General features: G+C 34.6%; 1 protein-coding gene across 8 annotated transcripts in view; it reads left to right on the top strand.

Moving 5' to 3' along the window:
• Positions 1-21793, top strand: part of FRYL (FRY like transcription coactivator) — a 272384-nt gene that overhangs the window by 126547 nt on the left and 124044 nt on the right. For all 8 annotated transcript variants that reach the window (XM_012441093.3, XM_064366949.1, XM_012441090.2 and 5 more), the window contains 2 exons: positions 8679-8878; positions 20867-20920. In XM_012441093.3, coding sequence (XP_012296516.2) covers positions 8759-8878; positions 20867-20920 — 174 coding nt within the window. In that variant the 5' untranslated portion in view covers positions 8679-8758. The remainder of the gene's footprint in view (positions 1-8678; positions 8879-20866; positions 20921-21793) is intronic.

Raw genomic sequence — 21793 nt, 5'->3', positions numbered from 1 at the left:
ATGACTATGACTTTCCACATATTCAGATTTCTTTGATGTCTTTTATATCTTCTTTTATATTAAGAAGCTCTTGTTGTTTCCTCTGTATAAGTCCTATGCTTTTCTTATTACGTTTATTTCTACCTATTTTATTTTTGTAAATGGAAGTTTTTAAAAAAATCAATTTATATTTCTAGGTGATTATTGCTAGTTAATAAAGTTTCATGTCTTTTTAATATTTGTAACAATGATTTAATTTTTTAATATATTGCATTTGCTTATAATCTCCAGGATGGTGTTGAATAGCAAGGCAAAAATCAGCACTTTAGTTTCGGTTTTTAATCAAAATAGGTTTGTTTTGAAGCCTATGATATTTGCTGCTGATGTTTGTTAAATATTTTATTTGTTTCTTTGTTTCTGGCTGCTGGATACCATTAGATGTACAGTTAAATTACTTTGTTTGCTAATTGAGTGTAGGTCAGACTTCTACTGTCTTTTAAGGAGTAATCCCAAGAGTGATGGAAGGGAAAGCAGTCTAAGATAGCACCAGTTAACAGCTGTTAAGATAGTAGGAGGGAGCCCCTTTGCTCCTTGTCTTTTCTCATCATCTCACCCTTTGAGCTTCAGAGAACTCAGCCCATCTATTTTGATTCTGCTTAGCTTCACAGCAGTCAGAGAAAAGGGCTACACATCTCTGTAGTTGTCAACCTCCTCTAGTCCCTGGGTCCAGGTATGTTTGCTGGATGAGGTCCTGCTGGATTCTGGTGTTTACAGGAATATCTTTTGCTGATCCACAGGCCCGTGTCCAGCTAGAGGAGAAAAGTCAGCCACAACAGCTTTTTCACAGGCAGTGAATATTTGTATGGGGGGAGTAGTGGAGAACAAAAATGAAAACAACATTCTTGTTGCTTCTTACACATACTCTTGGTTGCAATATAATTCAGCTTGTTCATTTGCTACAGAGGAAGCAAAAGAGGTTAAATTTGACCAAGATTATAACGATAATGAGTAGCCAAGTCAAGTCTAAAGCCCTTGTCTTCTGGCTCCCAGGTCCATGCACATTTTTAAAATACCACATTATCTCTAGGTTTTGAGAACAGTTTCTTAGCTGAGCTCCCAAAGGTTACCAAAAAAAAAAAAAAAAAAAAAAAAAAGCACAAGAAAATAGTAACCTCAAGGAAACTGTAGCTGAGTGAATAATGGAGTTTTTAGATGATAGGTCATTTTTCTTGAGTTTTATAATAACTGATACTTCTGTAGTAGACTTAAAGTAAAAAAACATTGGACGTGTGCCAAAGATGTCATAGGACTTCTATGTTTAGAAACTTTTTTCAATGAGAATAGTTTAGGATAAATAAACATTTTAGGGACAGCTGTCCAAAGAACAAGCAGAGTAATAATTTTTCTGTCCATTGAAATGGAATCAAAAGCAAAAACATTGGACCGAATAGTGAGGTAAAATGACGTTTGCACAAAATGGAAACATAAGTATTTAGGAATAGAATTATTAAGAATTAGATCTCCTCTGAAGGAAAGTATACATTTTTTCTCTAGGTACACAAAAGATGAGTTAATGGAGCTGTGTCAGTTACTAGATAAGACGTTTTATAATACAAAGATGTCAAGTTTTTTCCAAGTAAGTTTGTGAAGGTATGCATAAGCTTAAAGTAAGAGTGACAGTAGCTGAAGATGATGAATAAATAAGAATATTTGTCTTAACAAATAATAAAACCCATTATAAAGCTGTAACAATTGAAAGTCTGATACTGACACAAACACAGATTGTTATTGAGCAGAATAAAAAGCCCAGAAAACATATTTGAGTATGGATTTAGTTTATGATAGTGAGTAAAATCAGTGACAGAATTTCAGCAAATGAACCTAAGAGAATTGATTAAATGTTGAGGAAAAAAAATGAAATCTTTACTTCATATTAGTAGCGCAAGTAAGTTTCAATCGGATGACAGATTTAAATGGAACAAATAAAATGAACTTAAAAAGAGTTAAAATGTAGGTTAAGTAAAGTGAGGAAACATTTTTGCCCTTTTTATACAAATGAATTAGAAGATGCGACCAAAATATTAGATTCAGGAAATATTTATTCTAAACAAACAATATAAGAATTTGGACCTTTAAAGGAGGGAAGGATCCATCCACATTTGGTGATTGTAGAAGAAATAGTTATGGATGGGAATGTTCTTAGTAACCAGGACCCAAGTTCCTGTTCCAGTGCTGCCACTCCCACATGACAGTAGCTTTAATTTGGAGTCAGTTCTTTGTCATAAATTCTCTATAACTAGGAGTGATGTTCTGGATCTAGTTCCTACAAGCCAGTGGTTAAGCCATTAGTGGCTTAAGAGCTCTTAAGGGGTGCGAATATTTACACCAGAGATATTGGCAAAGGCTGCAAAATGGGACCCTCTCCCCTGCCTTTTGTTTTGTTTTGTTTTAAAGAGAGCCATTTACCAGCATATCACTTGAAATAAGAATAGATTTGTTAGACTAAAGAGATAATATTTTATATATTAAATCATGTTTTGTCCCATTGGAAGTAAACAGCGTCTGGTATGCTTTTCACTAACATGGTGGAATTTTGAGATACTCTTGCCTTCTAAAGCCCACTCTCTGCTCTTGCTAAGCTGTATCCGTGCCTGAAATGATGTTTTCTAATTACACCTCTTAACACACACAGCATACACATTACTTATGTTTCCTTTTTTTCTCTTCACATTAGTTGCTTTCAGATGTACAGTTTTCCTCTGCATAGGTAGTTGAAAGGTCTGGTACTGACACCAATGCAACTGGCCTCACCAGAAGTTGAAGTTTGCTATTATTATTCCCTAATACTGATTTTGCTTTTTTTGTTTACTACTTTTAATCTGTCTACCATATAAGCCGATTAGTGTTTTTGACGTTTTCATTTTAATTGACTTATAAACTGTTTCCTGTCTTTGAGCAGGATCCAAGTATGTTATTGTTTTAAGCTCCAGCTTGAGCTATTGTTTATTTTGACTCTTCCCAGGCACTTTGGTTCTGGCTGACAGGGATAGGATAGGCTTGTTATTCTTTTATTTAGCTTTACTTTTGTAAATTAATAGGCTTTATTTTTTTAGCATAATTTCAGGTTTATGGAAAACTTCAGTAGAAATTAGAGTTCCCTCATAACCTCCCTCCATTCCCAGTTTCTGCCTTTGTGTGGTATGTTTGTTACCATTGATGAAACAATACTGAAACATTACTATTAACTGAAGTTTACATTCCAGTTAACTCTTTGTATGGCACATTCTGTAGGTTTTGACAGATGTATAATGATACGTATCCACCATATACTCCCCTACAGAGGAGTTTCACTGCCCTAAAGATGCTGTGTTCCACCTATTCATTCCTCCCTTCTCCCAAGCACTGGTCATCACTGACCTTTTTTTGGCTTTACAGTTTTGTCTTTTCCAGAATGCCATATAGTTACAATCATACAGTATGTAGCCTTTCCATATTGGCTTCTTTCACTTAGAAATACACACTTAAGGTTCTTTCGTATCTTTTCATAGCTTGATAGCTGATTTCTTTTTAGCACTGAATAACATTTTATTGTCTGAATGTATCACAGTTATTTATCCATTAACCTACTGAATGACATTTTAGTTGCTTCCAAGTTTTAACAATTATGAATGAAGCTGCTATAAGCATCCATGTGCAGGTTTTTTGTGTGGACATAGGTCTTCAGCTTCTATGGGTAAATACCAGGGAGCACATTTCTTGGATCGTGTGGTAAGAATAGGTTTTAGTTTAAAAAAAAAAAAATGACCAAACTGTCTTTTAAAGTGTCTGTACTATTTTGCATTCCCATCAGTAATGAATGACAGCCCTTGTTGCTCCACATCCTCACCAGCATTTGGTGTTGTCAGTTTTGGACATTAGTCATTCTAATCAATATGTAGTAGTATATCGTTGTTGTTTTAATTTGCAATTCCCTGAAGACATATGAAGTTGCACGTCTTTTCATATGCTTATTTGCCATCTGTATGTCTTCTTTTGGTAAGGTGTGTTAGATCTGGTGCCCATTTTTTAGTTGTTTTGTTTGTTTTCTGATGGTTGCGTTTTAAGAGCTTTTTATGTATTTTGTATACCAGTCTTTTAGTCTTTTATCAACTATGTGTTTTGCAATTTTTTTCTCTTAATCTGTGTCTTGTCTTTTCATGCTCTTAACATTTTCTTGCAGAGCTCAAGGTTTCATTTTGAATAATTTTTTTTCTTGCCTGGATCATGGTTTTGATGTTTATCTAAAATGTCACCCACCAAACCCAAGATCACTTAGATTTTATCCTATCTTCTAGGGGTTTAATAGTTTTGCATTTCACATCTAGATCTATGATCCATTTTCAGTTAATTTTTGTGGAAGGTATAAGTTCTGTATCTAGATTCTTTTTTTAATGTGTGGATGTCTAGTTGTTCCAGCACTGTTTGTTGCAAAGACTCCTTTCTTCATTGAATTGCCTTTGCTCCCTTGTCAAAGATCAGTTGATAGTATTTATGTGGGTCCATTTCTGGGCTCTCTATTCATACCATTGATTGGTTAGTCTGTTCTTTCACCGGTACCATACTGTGTTGATTATTTTCTTGAAATCGCATCATGTCAGTCCTCTGACCTTTTTTTTCTCCTTCAATGTTGTTCTGGTTGTTCTGGGTTATTTGCCTTTCCGTATAAACTTCAGAGTGAGTTTGTTGATATACACAAAATAACTTGGGGGGTAGGCTTGCTTTCTAAACTAAAAATTTTGTGTTTGCTTTTTAAAGTTTTGATGTTTTTTACTTTTGTTCTTGTTCCAAAGCCGTTTACCTTCTACTTTTGTAGGTAGTCTTCAAATTTTTTACTGTTAGCCCATATGATGTATAAATAATAATTATTGTAATAGTAAGCAATTATACATTATGTAAAAATTTCTGTTATATAAATCTATACATAAATGTCTACATATAATATGTGTGTATCTATGTAAGTTTGCGGCTATGAAGAAGTAGCCCAGAGATTTTTTTTAAATCCCTAAAGACCTCTTCTTGGGTGTGAGGAAGCTAGAGGCAGCTTCCACAGACTTCATTGTGGTTATTTTAGACCACGTCTACCTGTAGGGAATGAAATACTCAATTGTTGAGAACCAGCGTGTATTCTGAGGGCCTTTATATTCAGAATGTGGTGTGTAAAAACATAATGGAGTTAGAAAAAAGCTGAGAACTCCTGCTATAATGAACCCAAACACACCTAATTGTAACAGTTATACATTATGTCTCTTCCCACTGTCTCTTCTTTTTGATTGAATTTAAATTTATTTTGTAATGGTTTAGGAGTTTCATCAGCATGAAAAAGACAATTGTTTTATTAAATATACTAAATACAGTGCTATGGAGAAAGTTAGCCATCCAAAAATACTGATAATTAGTTTTTATTTGAGCTTTATCTAAGAGACAGAGTAGGAATGCTAGCTTTTAGATTCCCAAATTATAATTATTTAGGTCTTGCTTTATTCTTATTATTAGCAGTTAGAGATTAGTAGATTTATATTCCAAGTATATTTAACACGACATTGGGCTTTTCCAGTTTGTAATTCAATGCTTGAATTACAGTCTTAAGGATTCTATTAACAATTATGTCTTTATTCTCTCATAGGCTTACATAAATCTTTCAAAATTTTGGAATAGCATGTAGAGAAATATTACACCTTAGCATTATAAGATAGTTAATACAAGCAGTCAGATAACATCAAGTTAATCTAGTTATATGGAATCTAGCCTTTCTTGTCCTGCTTAGGGTGATCATCCCTTTTTCTCTCCTATTAGCAGAAAATGAAAAGAATTCACATATATTTACCAAGGCTGAACATTATGATGAAATAAAAAGTTGAGGGGGACAACTTGGATGGATGAAAAATGTTACTTGATTTTTATTTGTTTTTAGAATATTAACAAGATTAATTATTATTGGTCTTTTCCATTTTATAATTTGTAACTTGTTTGTTCATTCATGTCCTTGTCTCATTTTCAGTTTGGGGATGTGGGTCTTTTTCTAGTCGATTTCATCACAGCTTTGTGTGTAGAGGTAAAAGTGATTACCTCTGTGTTTATTATATGCCACACATATTTTTTCCTGTCATCTAATTTTACTTGGTTTTATATACACACTCTTAGGATCTTTATGCAGTTAATACTATATTTTGAACACTTTCCTGTGACATTTGGTGTTTTTTGATAATGTAATTTAAAATGTCTATTTAGCATTCTGCTGATTAGATTACAACAATAATTATTTTGAATGAAATACAATTTGAAATTTATTTTGAAATTTCAATCAGTATATCCGTTCATTGTTACTTTTTTATATTAACAAATTCAACAACCATTATTAAACACCTACTAAGAAATACAATTTAAATAAATTATTTAATCAGAAACATTTGTGTTTTTCATAAAATTTTGAATTCTCAAATGAAATATTTTTATCTTGATAGATAAATTAGAAGTAAATGTTTGCCTAAAATTTCTGGCTTTATTGGCAAATTTTTAATGTATGCAATTATACCTTGGAATATTTGATTATGCTTTATTAAGAAAAATATTTAAAGGCTAGAATGTCATTTTAAAAGTTTTTACTTCATTAAAATTTAGAATTGAAGTACCTAGGTCAGTTTTAAGGATCCTGTTTAGTTACATTTGCTATAAAGTTAAAGCTAGAGAAACTTTGTAACTGTTATGACCTTATGAATCTTAACTAAAGGAAAAGATATAGTTTGTATCCACTACCCTAAGTTAAATTATAGTACTTTTAATGATACAAAATAATTTTTTTTTTTAATTTGAGAGCTCTTCTTTTTTCCACAATGACACTTGTTAACAGATTCCCTCCTTGATAATACACAATGTTGGATCATGAAACAGAGTAAACAAACAGGTCATTGTTTAAAATAATGTTCACTGTGTTGAAAGGACTGTTGAGTTTTTGTTTTATTATATAATTTTAGTTCTAGAATACAGTGCATAATGTACTTTAACTTGATATGATACAAAGATATTTATTTTAGATATAATATTAGCAGTTTGTGATATTCTTTAGATTACTTTTACAGACTTGTGTATTTTGACCTATGTGTGGTAGAGTTTTTTTTTTAATTTGACAAAACAACTTTTATAAGTTTTGAGTTTGTGTATTTAGAACAAATTTATTATCCTGTAGTTATATACACATAGACACAAACATGGGAAATCAGTGTTTAAGTAATTGTGTTCTGCTTCCTCTTTCAAGGAGGGGTTTCAAGGGCAGTCCCTGGAGTTCAGGTTGAGGTAGAGAAGCACAAACTTGCAGATTCTCCATGAATATTCTAAGCTAAAAAGGGCAACATAAGCTGAAGTTAGAGGATATGGTATCGACATAATGCATCTGACTGGAAGATGGATGTGACTGGAAAACTGTATGTAGGAAGCCAAGTTAAAGTACACAATAATATATTGGCTTTAGAACCTGTATGCTTACTCAGCCTGTTATAGTTCCTTAGTAGGCTGCCCCGGCAGTCAAGAAAACAGAGCAGGTCAAGCCGCACGGCATGCAGTGGTGTGTCTTCTTTTGGGGCCAAGCCTGGTGCAGCTTACTATTTGTCAGCACCGTGTCATCTCCATCTGAGTAAATGGCACCACTGTCCTTTGAGTGATTCAAGTAAAAATGCTGTGAGTCATTGTTAATTCCTTCTCTCCCCTTGCTAATTAATCCACTAATATAGACAAGTCTCAGATATTTTTCTTTCTTTCCTGTGCCATTGCCATCCTCTTAGGCCAAGCTGCGATCATCTCACCCAGATTTCTGTAATGGCTTCCTTGAGTCTACGTTTTCCCTCTTTGAATCCACTCTCCAGAGGTGCCAGAGAGGTTTTTATAAAGAGAAAGCCTGATCCTATCCCTCTTCATATTAATGCTTTCCACTTCATTTTAATTGCACTTAGAATAAAATCTGATTTCCTTACAAAGTCCCTAAAGGTCTTCTGCGACTTGCTCCCTGACTAGTGATTCTGACTTTATTTTATATCACCTTCCGCCTCTGCCTCTTCCCTCGAGCTCCAGCCACACTGGTCTTTCTGTTTTTCGGGGTGCACATTCAGTCTTGTGTTTCCTGTTCTTGGTGCTTTGTCTTGCACACTCCTTTTAAAAATAATTTAGGCCTGGGTTTAAATGTAGCTTCTTCAGTGAGGTCTTCACTGAGCATATTTTCCAAAGTAGTGTTGTCTTTCAGTTCCCCAATCCCATTCCTGTTTCATTTATTCACATCTGTTTTATTTCCTTTATTGCATTTGACTATCTGATTAGAATCCATTCATTCATTTAGTAAATATTGTGCACCTAATATATGCTAAGCATTGTTCTAGATACTTGGGATTTACCATATACAACAACAACAACAAAAACCAAAAGAGAATCCCTAGTCTTATGGAATTCACATTGAGGTAGGATGGAGAGAGAAACAGTAATAATGTACATGATATGTAATTAAATTGTAAATATGTTAGAATGTGGCAAGTGAAATAGACAAAATGGATTATGGTAAAGGAGATTGGAAGAACTGGATGGGGGTAAGGGGCAGATTACAACTTAAATAGGGTTGTTATGGTAGGCCTCTTGAGTTGATTATTAAAGTAGAGTTCTTTTGTTTCTTTTACTTTCAGCTTCAGCACCAGTCAGCAAAGTGAATAAGTACTGTGCTTCTTCCAACTTTCATTCCACTTGGGGAAAAAATAATATCATTATGTCAAACATTACAATTGACCCAGATGTCAAACCTGGTGAATATGTCATCAAGAGCCTCTTTGCAGAATTTGCTGTTCAAGCTGAAAAGAAAATTGAAGTTGTAATGGCCGAACCCTTGGTGAGTAGAGCTGACTTATAAATCTGAAATATTTTCTTGACTTTTGTATTAACCACTATAATATAGATTTTTCAAAGGGAATAATATACTTGAAAAAAATATTAAGGGATAGTGCTGATGTAGAAAGCCGCACTGACTTTAGAATCTACTTTGATAAGTTACTACAGGTCACAAAAGAACAAAAAGGAACTTCAACAATAGGAATTGTGGAAACAGATGAAACAGAAAATAAAGGAAAATTAGAATATAATATGAGTTAACACTAAGATCACAGCCAAACTTATAAACAAGAGAACATATTTTTACATGTATATTGCATGAGACATACTTGGAGAATGTGAGAAGCTCTATTTGATTAGAGCCCATGATGAGGAGGATAGAAGAGATTTGAGTCAGTTTCTGAAACGTTGTAAATGCTTTTGTGATAGATAATATGGTGGTTGAACAATAGAGGGAAAAGACATTGAGAGCAGAGATGCTTTAGCTATTGTACATAGTTCAGGGGTCTTGAATTATGGTATTAAAAGTGGAAATGATTGCAGAAGAAAGTAAGAGAAATAAGTAAAATCAATAGAATTTGACAAGTAATGGGCATTTTGAATGAACGTTAAGGGTTAAAGATGCTCTGGAGTGTTAGCAGAGGTAATAATATGTTTACTTTGGTAAAGTACACAGGAATATCTTTGGGTAGAAAAGGTAGATAAAATAATTTTTCATTTGTGTATCTTAAGCTTGAGATAACGGTGATCTCACCGTATGAAATTAGTTGCTTGATTGGTAGTTGGAAATTCTTTTTGAGAACTCAAGAGATGGTAACTAGAATTACAGATTTTGGTATCATCTATATGAGGGTGAAAATTGAAGTCAAAAGAGCAGATGATGATTTCAAGGGAAAGAAAATATAGAATTATTATTGCTAATAATATAGAGCAGGGGAGTACAATGAACATTGAGAGAAGTGGTTATTGGATTTGGAAATGAAGCAGAAATAGAACAGAACAGTTTTACCTTCTTGATATAACTACAGGAAGTAACTTTGACTCTCTGCCACCTTAAAGAGGTGGCAGTTTAGGTTACTCTTTGGGCTGGAAGGAAATGGGTATGTGATATACTAAAATCACAGTGTAGGTTAGATGTGGGATGATGTTAATGGAGAGGAAGGTGAAGGATGTAACAGCTGAAACTCACTTATTCCTTACACAACTGAATTAGGGATAGTTATTCACCACCAATTTGAGACTCAGAGGGTTTGCTACTTGTCTCAGGCCCAAAGCTAGCAAGTGGGGGACTGAGGAGTTAGGCACAATAATATATTGGCTTTAGAACCTGTATGCTTACTCAGCCTGTTATAGTTCCTTAGAAGGAAGAGAGAGAGGAAAACAACAGAAGGGAGGGGGAGGATAGGGCAGGAGGAAAATTGAAGGAGGTATTGTTAATGCTGTTTATTTTCTTAGTGAAGTAGCCTTGAAATTGCTGTGAAGGTGAGTTTCTTTGCAATGATTAAGTAGAGAAAACTACTCAAGGAAAGCATCTATGAAATAATGTGTTCTGGGATCTAATATATAATAATAGCCAAATGTTTATTTCAAAACTGTGCAGATATTTCTATTCAATTTAAATCATCCCATGATTGCTTTCCATATCTCAAATTATTTTTATACTAGTATATATATATTTGTGTATATATAGAGATACAGCGTATATAGTAATAAAAAGTTCTGTTTTAGAAGTAAGGATTACAAAAGCCTATAGCATGAGTTCAAGATTATAAGATTTGATTATAAATATGCTTCAGCTACAAAATGTTAGTTTTCTTTTTTCAGTGGTCTCTAAATTACGTGATAAATTGCTACACTAGTCTACTTAAACAGCATACAGTAAGAAAGGGAACAACTTTTTAAAAAATTTAAGAATTTATTATGGAAAATGTCAAACATATATAAAACTTAAGATTATAGTATAATGAACACATAATGAATACTTAGGACGCATCACCTGGCCACAGCAGTTTTCAAGTCACACGGCACATTTTAAAAACACTTTATTTTAGAAAATATTTTATAGTAGTGCTATGTGATAGAGTCCTACCAGTTCTCAAATATTATATATTTGAGACTACACACACACACACACACACACACACACACACACACACACTCTCTTATTTATTTATTTATTTATTTATCTATTATTTAATTTATTGGAGAGACAGGGTCTTGCTGGGTCTCCCAGGCTGTAGTTCAGTGGCACAATCTTGGCTCACTGCAACCTTCCCCTCCAGTCTCAGGCAATCCTCCCACCCCAGTCTCCCGAGTAGCTAGGACTACAGGCATGCGCCACCACACCTGGCTAATTTTTGTGTTTTTGTATAGATGAGATCTCACCCAAGCTGGTCTCAAACTCCTGGGCTCAAGTGATCCACCTGCCTTGTTCTCCCAAAGTGCTGGGATTACAGACATGAGCCACTGCTTCTGGCCATATTATATATTCTTATTCCAAACTTCCCGTATATTCTCTCTAACTTAGGCATCCTCCCCTAAGCTAAATGAATATGTATTTTACTATAATAATTCGTACATAATTCTAGATTATGATATACCATGTTATGGTTAATTGCTTACATGTTTATCTTCTCTGATGTGAGTTGCTTGGTACCAGGAACCAGGTCTCTCTCATCTCTGTATCTGCAGTACTGCTTGTTGTGGTGGGTACTTAGTAGAAGGTTTTGGTAAATGTTTGTAGTTGAATGAATGTAGCCTTAAGAAGTATTGTTGGCCGGGCGCGGTGGCTCAAGCCTGTAATCCCAGCACTTTGGGAGGCCGAGGCGGGTGGATCACGAGGTCAAGAGATCGAGACCATCCTGGTCAACATGGTGAAACCCCGTCTCTACTAATACAAAAAATTAGCTGGGCACGGTGGCGCGTGTCTGTAATCCCAGCTACTCAGGAGGCTGAGGCAGGAGAATTGCCTGAACCCAGGAGGCGGAGATTGCGGTGAGCCGAGATCGCGCCATTGCGCTCCAGCCTGGGTATCAAGAGCGAAACTCCGTCTCAAAAAAAAAAAAAAAAAAAAAAAAGAAGTATTGTTGTGGTGTGTGCCTTTTGTTCTTCTAATAGAACATGATATCTTCATTCTAGCCAGAGCTTCCGATAATTCTTTCATAATAGTCTGATGCTGAGTATATTTTATTCATTTATTTAATAGTTAACTTTAGAGACATCTGCTATGTAATCTGAGATTATAAAATTATAATTAATAGTGGTGGGGATTTCATCAGAACATCGATGTTTCTACTCTGCTATCACAAATAGAAGAGGCATCACTGCTTACTCTTCCTGACACACCAGGAAAACCCCCAAATCGCCATCACATTTTACAGATGTTACCCCTTACACACCTATATACCAAGATAATTTCTTCTCATCTAGAGCAGAATGCCAGCTTTGTTTTTATTTATGTCCAGGTCTGGGTAAATTGGAAATCCATAGCTTCAAGATTAGATAATGAAAATACATTTAATCTAATATTGTCACAGTGTTTACAATATAGCTTCAAATGCTTTTATTGGAATTTCATTTATTTTGAAATTTATTCTGTACCCTTTTAGGTAATAAATGACCATCTAAGATGACTCTCTGGGTTCTCGAATGAAAGTCTTGCAGAGTCACTTTAAAGAAAATAGCATCCAGTGCTTGTCAGATACAAGGAGGCTGGCCTGGCTCATGGTCAGTCAGATAGTAGGATTCAAAAAAAGTACAAATGTGAATGGCTTTTGCTGAAAGAATTTAATCTACCACTAAAATGAGAGAATTGACTTTTTCATTCTCATATTAGAAATCGTAATAAAAGAAGATTAAGGAGGCCAAAAAGATTCGAAGATTAGCTGAGCTGGACTTTTAGCCACAATTTCATTTTCATTTTAGAAGGAAGATTCAAGAAGGGCAATCAGTGATTGAAATGGCAACTTGCAGGCCTTGCAATCCAATACCTTAGGTCCTTTCTTCCTAAAAGGAGATGGATCAATCCTCGATAATAACTAGGCATATCCAAGTTTATCTGTTAATCTTTTAGATTGCTGGGGACTAGAAAAGAAGATAGAAAAAAAAAGCCATTTACCCATCTTTTGCTGATTTAGACCTTATGTTTTTAAATTTAGGCTCAGCATTTTAAAAACTCTAAAATTTCCACTATTTTTTTTTTTTTTTAGAATATAAATATATATATGTATTTTAAAGGTTTTCTTCTCCCTGTATGGTCAGTTTCTTCCAAACTGCATTTTTCTGCTGATTTTACCTTCTCTTCACATGTTTATTTTAACTTGCTATATTTTAAGAATGAAACACAGTTGATTGGAAGTCCAGTGTACACAAAAGAGCCCTTTTGACTATGATCTTCTGTGTATTACCATCAATGGATCATCAGTGTCAGAGCTTTTCTAGGGGGCTTGCCAGAGTCCCCAAAGAAGGTTTCTGCAGTACTCTGAATGGGAGAGTTTAGGCTTTAGCTGCAAGCATTCTGGGGAAGGAGACTCAGAAGATAACTGGGGTTTTTGATATTTGGTGTATATATTCTTGCTTAACCTCCCTGTCTTCAGTATGTTACCTCTTTGGATCCCCCAGTCAGCATCACTGTATTTTGCCCTTTTCTAAGCAAGGCAATTCCTCTGAAGGTATGGTAAAAGGGAGGGTCTAAATCTTTATTAAACCTTTTTAAACCAGTCTTTCAGCCAGCCATCTTATTTTTATCCTCACCTTTAGCCATACTTTCAGAGTACCCAAGTTCTCTAATTCCTGAGCCTTGGGGGAATTTCTAAAGCGTCAGTTGGGTTATCTTTCTTTTACTGTCTGTGGGGCAGACTCACTCACCTCCCTCTGGTTGTGCCTCAAGTGTTGTCCTCTATGATCATGTTATCTGAAATTTCCGTCCCTATTCCAACTTCCTATCCTAAATCTATCTGACATAATGTACACTTCCTTTGCTCTATCATTAGACTGTCAGCTCTGCAAGAGCATGAGTTGGTTTCCATTTTGTTCATGGCTTTGTCTCCAGAACCTAGAACAGATAAGTGTCTGGCATACTGTGAACCCAGTAAATAATTTGGATGAATGAGCGAATGACTGAATGAATGAACAGACTGCTGACTTTTCCATTTGCTTACTTAGGAGTCACCCTTGTTTGGTGAGATAATTAGTTATGTTCTTCATCTGCTTTTCACCTCCTCTCCTATCGTCTTTGTTCTTTTGGTTTTAGCCCTTATAAGAATTATTTTACTGTTCTGCTTTAGGATAGAAGGTTGGCTATACAGGTGTTCAACCTTCCATCTCTAATTACAAATTGTCATTGTTGTGCTATCAAAATTTTTCCAAAAATTCTCTTGCTTTCTCTGGAAGCTACATATTGCTGTTGGTATTCTACATATGCACTGCATGTAGAACTGAATTATAAAATAAAGGATTGTGAACCTTGAAATCATTAACTCTTTATAGTATTATGAAAATAACACTATAATACTTTATAAGATTATAACATTATATTTTATAATTATATAGTATTACTATAGTACTTTTATTATTATGAAAATAAAGGGTAGAAATAGTTTTAAAGGTTATATAGTAAAAACATTTAATCACTGTCAACAGTTTTTAGTCTACCAGTTTTTCACATCTATTACTTATCCATCTCTGTAGCATCTGCCACCTTTAAAAATCTTTTATTCTTTAAATTTAAAAAATTTAATCTTTTTTTTTTGAGACGGAGTTTCGCTCTTGTTACCCAGGCTGGAGTGCAATGGCGCGATCTAGGCTCACCGCAACCTCCGCCTCCTGGGTTCAGGTAATTCTCCTGCCTCAGCCTCCTGAGTAGCTGGGATTACAGGCACGCGCCACCATGCCCAGCTAATTTTTTGTATTTTTAGTAGAGACGGGGTTTCACCATGTTGACCAGGATGGTCTCGATCTCTTGACCTCGTGATCCACCCGCCTCGGCCTCCCAAAGTGCTGGGATTACAGGCGTGAGCCACCGCGCCCGGCTAAAAAAATTTAATCTTAAAAATAACTGATGCATAATAATTGTACATCTCCTGGGCGTACATAGGGATGTGGTAAAACATATGGTGATCAGACCAGGCTAATTAGCATATTCATCATCTCAAGTGTTTATCATTTTGTTTGTATTGGGACATTCAATATCCTCCTTCTATTACGGCTGTTTGAAACAATATAATGTATTATTGTTACTGTAGTCATCCTGCAGTGGTATAGAATACTAGAACTTATTTCCCATACTCTAGCCATAGTTTTGTATTCTTTAACAAATCTCTCTGTGCCTCTTTATCCCCTACCCTTCCCAGTCTCTCATATTCTTCGTTCTGTTTTTTCACTTACATGAAATCACCTTTAAGCACACACAAATGAAGGGGATATGTGTGTGTGTGTGTGTGTGTGTGTGTGTGTGTATGGATATATGTATCTATACATATAGAGATATGTACACACACACATATATATATCTCTATATGTGTGTGTGTATATATATATACGTACACACACACACATATATAAAACATTTTTTTATACCCAGATTTTTTTTATTGCATTTTAGGTTTTGGGGCACATGTGAAGAACATGCAAGATTGTTGCATAAGTACACACATGGCAGTGTGATTTGCTGCCTTCCTCCCCATTACCTATATCTGGCATTTCTCCCCATGCTATCTCTCCCCAACTCCCCACCCCCCGCTGTCCCTCCCCTATTTCTCCCCTGACAGATCCCAGTATGTGATGCTCCCCTCCCTGTGTCCATGTGTTCTCATTGTTCAACACCCACCTATGAGTGAGAACATGCGGTGTTTGATTTTTCTGTTCTTTTGTCAGTTTGCTGATGATGATGGTTTCCAGGTTCATCCATGTCCCTACAAAGGACACGAACTCATCGTTTTTTATGGCTGCATAGTATTCCATGGTGTATATGTGCCACATTTTTATTTTAACAATCTAAATTGGAGATTATTATATGTCAGCCAATATAAATTAATCTCATTCTTTCTAACAGTTGAATGTTATTTTAATAAATGAAAATAGTTTCTCTTTTTAAAATACTTATATATTGAGGCCGGATGGCTCATGCCTGAAATCCCAGCACTTTGGGAGGCTGAGGAGGGTGGATGACTTGAGGTCAGAAGTTCGAGACCAGCCTGGCCAACATGGTAAAACCCCATCTCTACTAAAAATACAAAAATTAGCTGGGCATGATGGTGGACGCCTTTAATCTCAGCTACTGGGGAGATGAGGCAGAAGAATCACTTGAACCCAGGAGGCGGAGGTTGCAGTGAGCCCAGATCACACCATTGCATTTCAGTCTGGGTGGCAGACAAAATAAAAAAACATATATTGAAAGACAGTAGATCCACTTGAGCAAGGATTAGGGCATCCTCAACTACTCTATAATGAACCCAAGAAGTTAATACAAAGTCCTTGATTAGTAATTTATATTTAGTATGGTATATTTTTTCATATTTTCTGTTTTTTTTTATTGATGATAATGTATCCTTTTGCATTCAAAAATTATTTCCGAGTTCTTATTATGAGAAAACCAGCCTCAGGAAAAGCTCTGTGAGGATGTAAAATCTTCAGAAATTTTTCAGGAAGTATGGATTTGTTACAAAACAAATAAATGTTAAATATAAGGCAGCAGTGTAACTGTTTCTCAAAAGTTTATCACTCTCTCTCATTCTCCTTCTTGGCCATAACGGTATTGAATAAACCTGCTACATGAGCAATAAACTACTTGAATCAGCAGTCCTCAACATAGTAAAGCTCTTTAGACTTAATATTTACAGTGAAAAAGGGGGATCAAATAAGTCAAATAGGAAGAAACCTTTTACCGTATTCCCCATCCCCAATCTTAGATACATAATTCACATTAGGACATTATTCTCTTAACTTTGATTGGGAATGTTTATATTTCAATGGGAAATACATTTGTGATCTTGTTTTCATGAAGATTAATCATAAATGAGAGAAAAAAATTAGAATTATTGGATAGAGAAGCTTCATAAATCTATATATATTTCTTATTTCATAGAATGACTTTTTCTGTGATATGTATTTAATATAAATTTCAATTAAAATACATGATATAGACAGTTTAGAAAATAATCCTAAAAATCTCAACAGAAAAACCAAATATCATATATTTATAAACATAATCCCAAACATCTGTTATGAATATATATAGTAAGTTGGATAACCCTATGTAGGGTAGGCAGCAAGGCAAGTAGATAGAAAGACTGACAAAAAGAATCACACCATACATACTATTTTAAGTTAAACTAATTATAATAGTTTGATTTATTTGATTAATTATGTTAGTTTATCACTTAGCCAGTATAATTTGATTAATTATATTGGGTTAATTTTGTTTTAAATTTACAGAACAAAAAAATGAAATGAAAATGATTTGTTTTATGTTTCAGATAATGTTTCTGTTACAGAGAGTATAGTTCTTAAGATATCTTTAAAGTTAAATATAAATATAAGCATATATACACACACATACACATATACACACACACACACAGAGATTTATTGACAAACGGATTTTAAAATGAGGAAATTAAACCACCTCACTTCTCCATACCTCCTGGTTTTTGTTGCGATATATTGTTATTTGTTATTTTAATGTTTTAAAACACTATTCTGTAACCATAATTTTCATGGCTATACTATATTCTACAATTAAGTGGATTTGCTGGATACTACCAGGCACTGGAAATTCTACCAGCAACCCTTGAGTTTAAGGACTAGAACAAGTCATCTGTGTTCTTTGTAGAAAACTCAGAAAATGAGAATGAAACTAATAATGGTATAATGAAAAAATGATTTATAATTGTGCTTTACATATTAATATATGATATATATATTCCTAGAGTTTTAAATTAATATGTATAAACTACCATATATACATACTATCTTTCCTTTTATCCTATCTGTTATTCTCTAATTTAATTCCTATATTGAGAACATTTTACTCATTCTATGAATTTATGTCTACCTGTTACTTAACTGACTACACAATATTCTTATACAGTTGTACCTTGGTATCAATGGGGGATTGGCTACCAAAATTCATAAATGCCCAAGTCCCTTATATAACATGGCATGGTATTTGCATATAACTTATGCACATCCTCCCATATACTTTAAATCATCTCTGGATTGCTTATAAGATATAATACAATGTAAATGCTATAGAAATAGTTGTTATATAATATATATTATATATGTTTAGGGAATAATAACACAAGTCTGTACATGTTCAGTACAGATGCAAGTTTATTTTATTGTTTTACTGTTTTTGATCCAAGGTTGGTTGAATCCATGGGTGCATAACTCAAGGATATGGAAGGCCAACTGCATAAGAATGTACCATGACTTATTGACCCCAAATTTTATTGTTTTACATCGATGTCGATTCTTATTTTTTCCATTGATAGTGAATGTACTTCTGTATACCTCTTTGCAAATGTTTATACATTTTTTCCCTAGGGCTTATTTTTTTCTTGGATCAAAGAGGAGATTAAATTAGAAATGATGTTTGTATTGGTCAGGGTTCTCCAGAGAAATGGAACCAATAGGTGTGTGTTTGTATGTATATTGAAAGAGAGACTGATTTATTATAGATTACAAGGAATTGGCTCCTATGATTTCAGAGGCTCAGAAGTCTCTAAATCGGCAGTCAGCAAGCAGGGGATCCAATAGACAATGGTGGAGTTCCAATCCGAATTTGAAGGCTTGAGAACCAGGAGAGCCCATGGTATATTAAAGTTCTAGTCTGGAAGCCAGGGCATTTGAACCCCAAGAAGAACTGATGTTTCACTTTGAATCTGTAGGCAGAGAAAGACTGATATCCTAGCTCAAGTCTGTCAGGCAGTAGGAGTTCCCTCTTACTCATGGGAAGGTCACCCCTTTTGTTCTATTCAGGCCTTCAGCTGACTGGATGAAACCCACCCACAAAGGGAAAGGTGATATGCTTTGCCTAGTCTCCTATTCACTCTCATCCACAGACACTCTCACAGACACATCCAGAATAATGTTTAATCAAATATCTGGGCACCCCATGGCCCAGTCAAGTTGACATGTAAAATTAACATCACAGTGTCCAGTGTCCATCTGAACTTATTTGTCTAAGGTTTTCTTGACTCCCACTCTCTCTCAACCCATTTCAAGACAGCACCATAGTCCATTTCTTCAGTCTTCTGTTTTCTGCTGGATGGGAGTCCCTTTATGCACCAATGGTGATCTTCCTATACTAATATTATACAGTGATCTAGACTGACCCCTTTTTGGGCATTTCTTCATACAAGCAACAATAGTACATATGCAGATGAGAGAGGGTAGAGAGACTTTAGTATCTATTATGCCCCCTGGACTCAGTGGTTGAAGGATAGAGAGTCTTAGCTTTCCACAGTGAGTCTCATCAAGTCTTCTGTGTTTTGTAGATATTACTTGCCAATAGTAGGAACTCAGTATTTGTGTGTTCAGTAAAAAAATCAACAGATGGAAAGTTAAAAAAAAGATTCTGGTATGTGATGGAAGAGATTGTTGTGTGCTAAATCAGTAGCATCTCCTGATGTCAGTTAAATTAATAGGAAGCAATCATACTGGAAAGTTATCTCATGAAAGTAGTGTACTGGCAATATACTATTTCTTTTTAATGAAATACTCTTTCTTCTTGGCTTCTGTGATATCAAGCATGTTCAAGTGGCACGAAGGTTTATGCAGTAACAACTTTCCATACTCAGGCCCCAACTTTTATGTCTTTTTCTAACTCTCCAATTTCTCTCCCCACTGGTAAACACATGTTTCTTTTATATATACATAAAAATATATTTTTATATACATATATGTTTTATATATTTTATATTACTAGCCAATGTAAGTGAACGTGTGTATAGAGTATATTATACCCGAGTGTTCCATGTATCCGTGGCAGTACATATAGAGTTATGTCATTCTTTTAAGTTTTTATGGTATTCGGTTGTATGGATGTATCAAAACATAATATCATAAGTTAGACTTTTAGTTATTTCTAATCTCTTGCTATTCTAAATGAAGCTACGGATATTCTTTTATGAATATCATGTTGCAGATGTGTGACTATATCTGCAAAATAAATACTTATAAGTGGAGTTTTGCTGGGTCAAAGGTCACTTACATTTTAAAATATTGACAAATATGCTACATGGTGTTCCAAGGAGGTTGCTACCTATTTACTTTCTCAGTGGCATTACTTGAGAATCCTCATTACCAGATAACCTCACCAACACAATGTGCTATCAGACATTTTGCAAGTCTGATAGATGATGAAAGTATTTCTTTGTTTTTTTTTTAACTTATATTTCTCTTATGAGTGAGGTTAAGTATTCAACAGATATTTAAAAGCTACGCGCTTTTAAACAGAACAAGTATATTGTTGATACCAGTATTTGACAACCACCTTGTTTTTTCAGATGAGAAAACCAAAGCACAAAGGCCATAAGGCATCAGCCTATGGTCATTCACTTAGTGGTAGTCAAGCCAGAGGTGACTCCAAGGCCATCTGGCTACTGGTAATGTCTGTAGTAGACTACTTTTCGGTAAACTCATGAATTAATGAAAGAAAGAACACATGCTGTTGACTTTTGAACTTGATCTAAACAGAACCTATATTTAAGTTTGTAATCTAAGAACTATTGAACTTGAGCTTGTTACAAAAAGAGATCACAGGCACAGCCACTTTCTTTGGTATGGAGAGTATCACAGTGAGAGCCTTGCCTCTGGAGCCACACTTAAATCAGCCCTGTGACCTTGGGCGAGGAGGAGGCTACCTTAATAACAAGTAAAAACAAAAGCAAAACCAAACTCACAAATCTAAACTGTTGGTTATGTAGAAGAGTTTCTAAAATTTTATAAATTTGTACTTTATTTTTATTTTTAATTTTTATTGTAGGAGAAGCTGTTGTCCAGATCTCTTCAGAGGGGTGAAGATCTTCAGTTTGACCAGGTATGTCAATTTTGAGAGAATTTTTTTTCACACCTGGAAACAGTGTTCATTCTAATAGTCTGTCCCAAATATATCCAATATTGAAGAATTCCTCAATTTTGTTTAGTGATGCTATATATCCTTGTATGCTTAATTCATTCTAGATTTGGTAGCTGTTTTAAATAAGTAGTAGAATGAACTGTAAACTTTATTAGTTTCTCTTCATTTAGCATTTTACAGCTTTTCATTTTTAATTTCTTTAACATTTATGTTAACTTTGTTAATGTTAAAATTTAACATTAACATTGTTAATTCCTTTCACATTTTTCGCTTTCAGTTACATCCCTCAGTCTTTCCTTCTGTACCAATTGCCACACTTTTTACATAATGATATTTTACCTTTTAACATTTATTAATTTTTCTGTTGGGGCTCTCAATCTGCATGTAGAACACCGCTTTCTAACGACTCCTGTGCTGACCTTCTAATGTTAATTCTTCCTTTTACTAAGATTAAATGTTGGATCAATTTTGTCATAAGTATTTTAATATATAGTGGTTATTTTAAAAACCAATAACCTAGATTAGCTTTCTTTACTGTCTAGTATTCCTAGGACACTTTACCCAAAATTGTGTATCTTAAAAATAGAGTTTAATGTTGATATTAGGCTAATTGACTAAATAAAGAAGACTGGTTAGAATTACTTGGTGGATACTTACCAAAATACTGTGTTCCTGGATCCCACTCCAGTTCTGCTGAAGCAGAATCACCAGGTGTGGTGCTCTGGCCCTTGTATTTATGACAGTTTCCTATGGGATTCTGACTCATACACTTAGTAAATAGCCACTGGTCTAAGAAGAAACCATAATTAGATCCATAAAACCTCTGTTACAATG

This window comes from Aotus nancymaae, unplaced genomic scaffold (genome assembly GCF_030222135.1).
Source record: "Aotus nancymaae isolate 86718 unplaced genomic scaffold, 86718_ANA_hifiasm-v0.15.2.pri h1tg000006l, whole genome shotgun sequence".
NCBI lineage: Eukaryota > Metazoa > Chordata > Mammalia > Primates > Aotidae > Aotus > Aotus nancymaae.
Note: the sequence above shows the minus strand (reverse complement) of the source record. Positions and strands in the feature narration are given on the sequence as shown.